A 3,662-nucleotide genomic window follows, 5' to 3' on the forward strand; every position below is an offset into this window, starting at 1 on the left:
TATAGGTAGACAAACCTCTGATAATACCAGGCTTTTCTGAGACATTCTGACTAGATCTAAAGCTTATAACCATTCTTTAGCAGCCATTTCCTTGGATGCTGAGAAAGCTTCCAATCTGATACACTGGAAAGTTTTATTCTCTACACTTTCATGGTTTGGTTTTTGAGAATAGTTCATTAACTTAGTCTCTCTTTTATATTCTTTCCCTTCTGCTTCTATATTTGTCAATGGCCTAATCTCCTCTCCTTTCCTTTTAAATAGAGGTGCACAACAAGGCTATCTCCAATCACCGCCTATTATTATCCTGGCTCTCGAACCCTTTTTATCTACAATTTAACAAACAGGTGCCATACAAGGTTTCAAATATGGAGCTAAACAAATACAATTTTACTTTTTAAGTCTACGCTGATGATACTCTTTTATATATGGACTCTCATTCTTCTTCACAACACTTTTTAAATGCAGTTTCCGCTTTTGCCTCGTTTTCGGGAATAACCTAATTTTGATAAATGTGAAATCCTTCCACTTAACAAATGGTGTATCAAACATGATTTCCTCCCTTCAGAATTTCTTTCGAGCCCGACAAAAATGTACACTGTAATATTTGTTACCCATTTCCCTATCTCCTACTTCACCTATACCAACATTAGTGAGAACTGCCCCTACTGCTTCTCGCATACATACACCCACTTTACCTCTCCCCCTGTGAACTGACAAAAATCATCCCAAGAATTACAATGGGAAACCTTTCCTAATCCCTTGTGGATCTAACTATAGCTTAAAATTCACAAGACATCACGTGCTATCAACACACCTCAAACACTTTTTTTTATTTATAATCACCTTCTAATTACTCCTGTTTCTTTACGCAAGTTTGATAGTGCCACTACATTGTCTTGTTGATCCTGTTCTGCATCAGTTCTGATATGAAACATATTTTATTTTAATGTCCCACCACCTATTAATTTTGGTTTCAAGTATGAAAACAAATTAACTCTTTTTTTTCTGACACATATTCCATTCTCCTTCATTAATTTATTTTTAGGTAGCCTTTCTGATGATTGGCAATGTTGTACTTTTAATGTACGAATTAAAGACTTATTAATTGCCATTGCATTTCAACAGATTACTAAAAGTTGAAAGAATTCTCTACATATTTACTTTCAAGCATGGTGGTATGGTGTGTGTTATAATCATAGACTCGATAGAGCGTATGCCGTCCCAATGTCTCTAACTATTAAACAAAAGGCTCTTTGTTCTCTTCATGAAGTATTTAAAACTCCTTTCATACATTATTTTTCTTATTTGAGCTTCCATTCTAATACTATTTTGTTTTGCTTTTTTCATTTCCCTGACAATATGTTCTCTACAATTTCCACTGCTGTTTAAAATTATGTTAGTTTAATTACACAAGAAGTATTTTTACTTTTCTCCTTTCTATCTTCATGCTCCCTTCTCCCATGTTCTGTTTTCTACATATAATTGCAAATGTTTTCCTATGCTATCTCATAATTATTCGAATATTTTCAGTACATTGTTATTATGATATATTGTGAATTTACTGTTTGTTATTTCCCTTTTTCATACTTAATAAGCTTTACTTTTAAAATGTAAAAAGAGGGTTGGGTTACATTATGAGCAGTCTGCTAACCAGAGATCAAAACGATTGTAGGACATCACATTATTCACATTATGTTACATTAATCCTGTATCCTTCCTAGTGCTTCCAGTTTGGACCAATTGCAAAAACATTATATGAACCAACAATTTAAAAATATTACCACAACAGTGACACAATGGCTTTCTTTAGAAGTTGCAGCCATCTCTACAACATCAAGAGTAAGTATAAAAGCAAGTATTGCTAAATTCTCGATGCATGCTTTTTTAGATCTCATAAAGTGCGGCAAATGCAAAAATCTGGTGTTGTTTGGAGTAATCTTAATAAATAATACGTTTCAGTTAGTCTAAAGTTGTTTTTAAAGGAAATGCAAATAGCAAATAAATTGTGTAACTATTTATATGTTTGTGGTATATTTAACCAAATATGTCAAAAAGTATATTTTCAGGAAAGAGTCCTATTTTCAGATGAATGCTGTGTTCTTTGACAGATCCCTTGTGGATGTGATGTAATACTGAGTTAAAATTACCTGACATGCCCTATACCAATAGGATAGCAGGTTTTATTTTAGTCTGGTGACTTTTCTTGGAAATCTCTGCCGCGCACTATTGAGTCAGAACCAGAAAGGTCCCCCCATCGAATTCATAAATGTATTTGTGATAGAAAATCAAACTTGACATTTGTATGTTAGCATTGTTGAAATATTCACAGTGATTCACTTATGAAAAACATGGTTATGGTGCCAGGTGCCCTAGGTGATATACCTTCTGTGAAATCCAACAGTAAGAGGCGATCTTGATAAAATAACACAGTCACTGCTGCATGCATTACAGCTCCTTTGGGAGAAAAGTGACTGCTATCCAGGGAACAATCCTTGACGTTTGAACGAAACCATCCACAAATCCTTCAGTTTCGTGAAGTATTGTACATACCTTGTGCGGATCTGCTTGTTTTTAATGCAGTAAATCATGGGGTTTATCAACGGAGGCAGAAGGAATAAGAGAAACCCCAAGACCTTATTCATAAGAGGTGGGACCAGGCTGGAAAACCTGTGAAGCACAGACAGGAAGATTCTTGGCACATAGAATAGGAAGACAGCCACAATGTGGGACATGCAGGTGCTTAGGGTTGTGCTGCGTTCACTTTCTGATGCAATCCTCAGCACCAACCTAAGAATCATCATATATGATAGCACGACCAGGACTGCATCAGACATCATGGTGGAAACAACAAATAATCCATAGGAGCTGTGTACTTTGACATCTGCACATGCAAGCTTGATGATGTCTTGATGTAGACACCATGGGTGAGTGAGAATATTGTTGCGGCAGAATGGCAGCCACCTGTCAAGAAGTGGTTCTGGTAGGATTAGCACTATGGCCCTGAGAGCTATTGACAGTCCTATTCCTACTGCTGTTGATCTTGATAGGATGGAGGCGTATCTCAAAGGATTCCAGATTGCAATGAAGCGGTCAAAGGACATTGCCAAGAGTACCCCTGATTCCACAACAGAAAACGTGTTCAGAAAGTAGACCTGGCACAGGCAGGTGTCAATAGGGATCTCTTTGGATCTGAGGAGGAAAACGCTAAACATAGTAGGCAGGGTGGTCATGGACAAGGCCAGATCAATAATTGCAAGCACAGAAAGGAAATAGTACATGGGAGCATGGAGGCGTTGCTCTGTTTTGATGATGTACAGAATAGAAATATTTCCAAGTGTCATTACATACAGGGAACAGATTAGAATAGAAATCCAAATCTCAGTGGGATCAATTTCCTCCAGACCAGATAAGACGAATGTTGAATGATAGAAATTGCTGCTGTTGACGGATACCATAATGCTGTAATAGAAATACAATTAATTGATAGGTACATTTAAAACATATGTTGTGTTGTCAGTGAGGTGAGGCTTTGGTGACAATTAGGGGCAAAGCAGGATAAGACCAGAAACATCACGCCGCAAAATATTGAGACATTAATATTGACATCTAATATATATCAAGGTAAATACTTATTGGTAAGTATAAGTTTACTATAACTCGAC

The 3,662-nt window shown here is 36.5% G+C and overlaps 1 protein-coding gene across 1 annotated transcript; it reads right to left on the reverse strand.

Moving 5' to 3' along the window:
- Positions 1-2,474: 2,474 nt before the first annotated feature.
- Positions 2,475-3,455, reverse strand: LOC144773983 (olfactory receptor 51A4-like). The gene has a single exon (XM_078659029.1). The coding sequence runs from the start codon at positions 3,453-3,455 to the stop codon at positions 2,475-2,477; it is 981 nt and encodes a 326-aa protein (XP_078515155.1).
- Between the last annotated feature and the right edge of the window lie 207 nt (positions 3,456-3,662).

Source organism: Lissotriton helveticus, chromosome 8, assembly GCF_964261635.1.
Source record: "Lissotriton helveticus chromosome 8, aLisHel1.1, whole genome shotgun sequence".
Lineage (NCBI taxonomy): Eukaryota > Metazoa > Chordata > Amphibia > Caudata > Salamandridae > Lissotriton > Lissotriton helveticus.

Excerpts from the sequence above, each read along its gene's own strand:
- LOC144773983 (XM_078659029.1), bottom strand. The coding sequence starts at position 3,455 with ATGGTATCCGTCAACAGCAGCAATTTCTATCATTCAACATTCGTCTTA.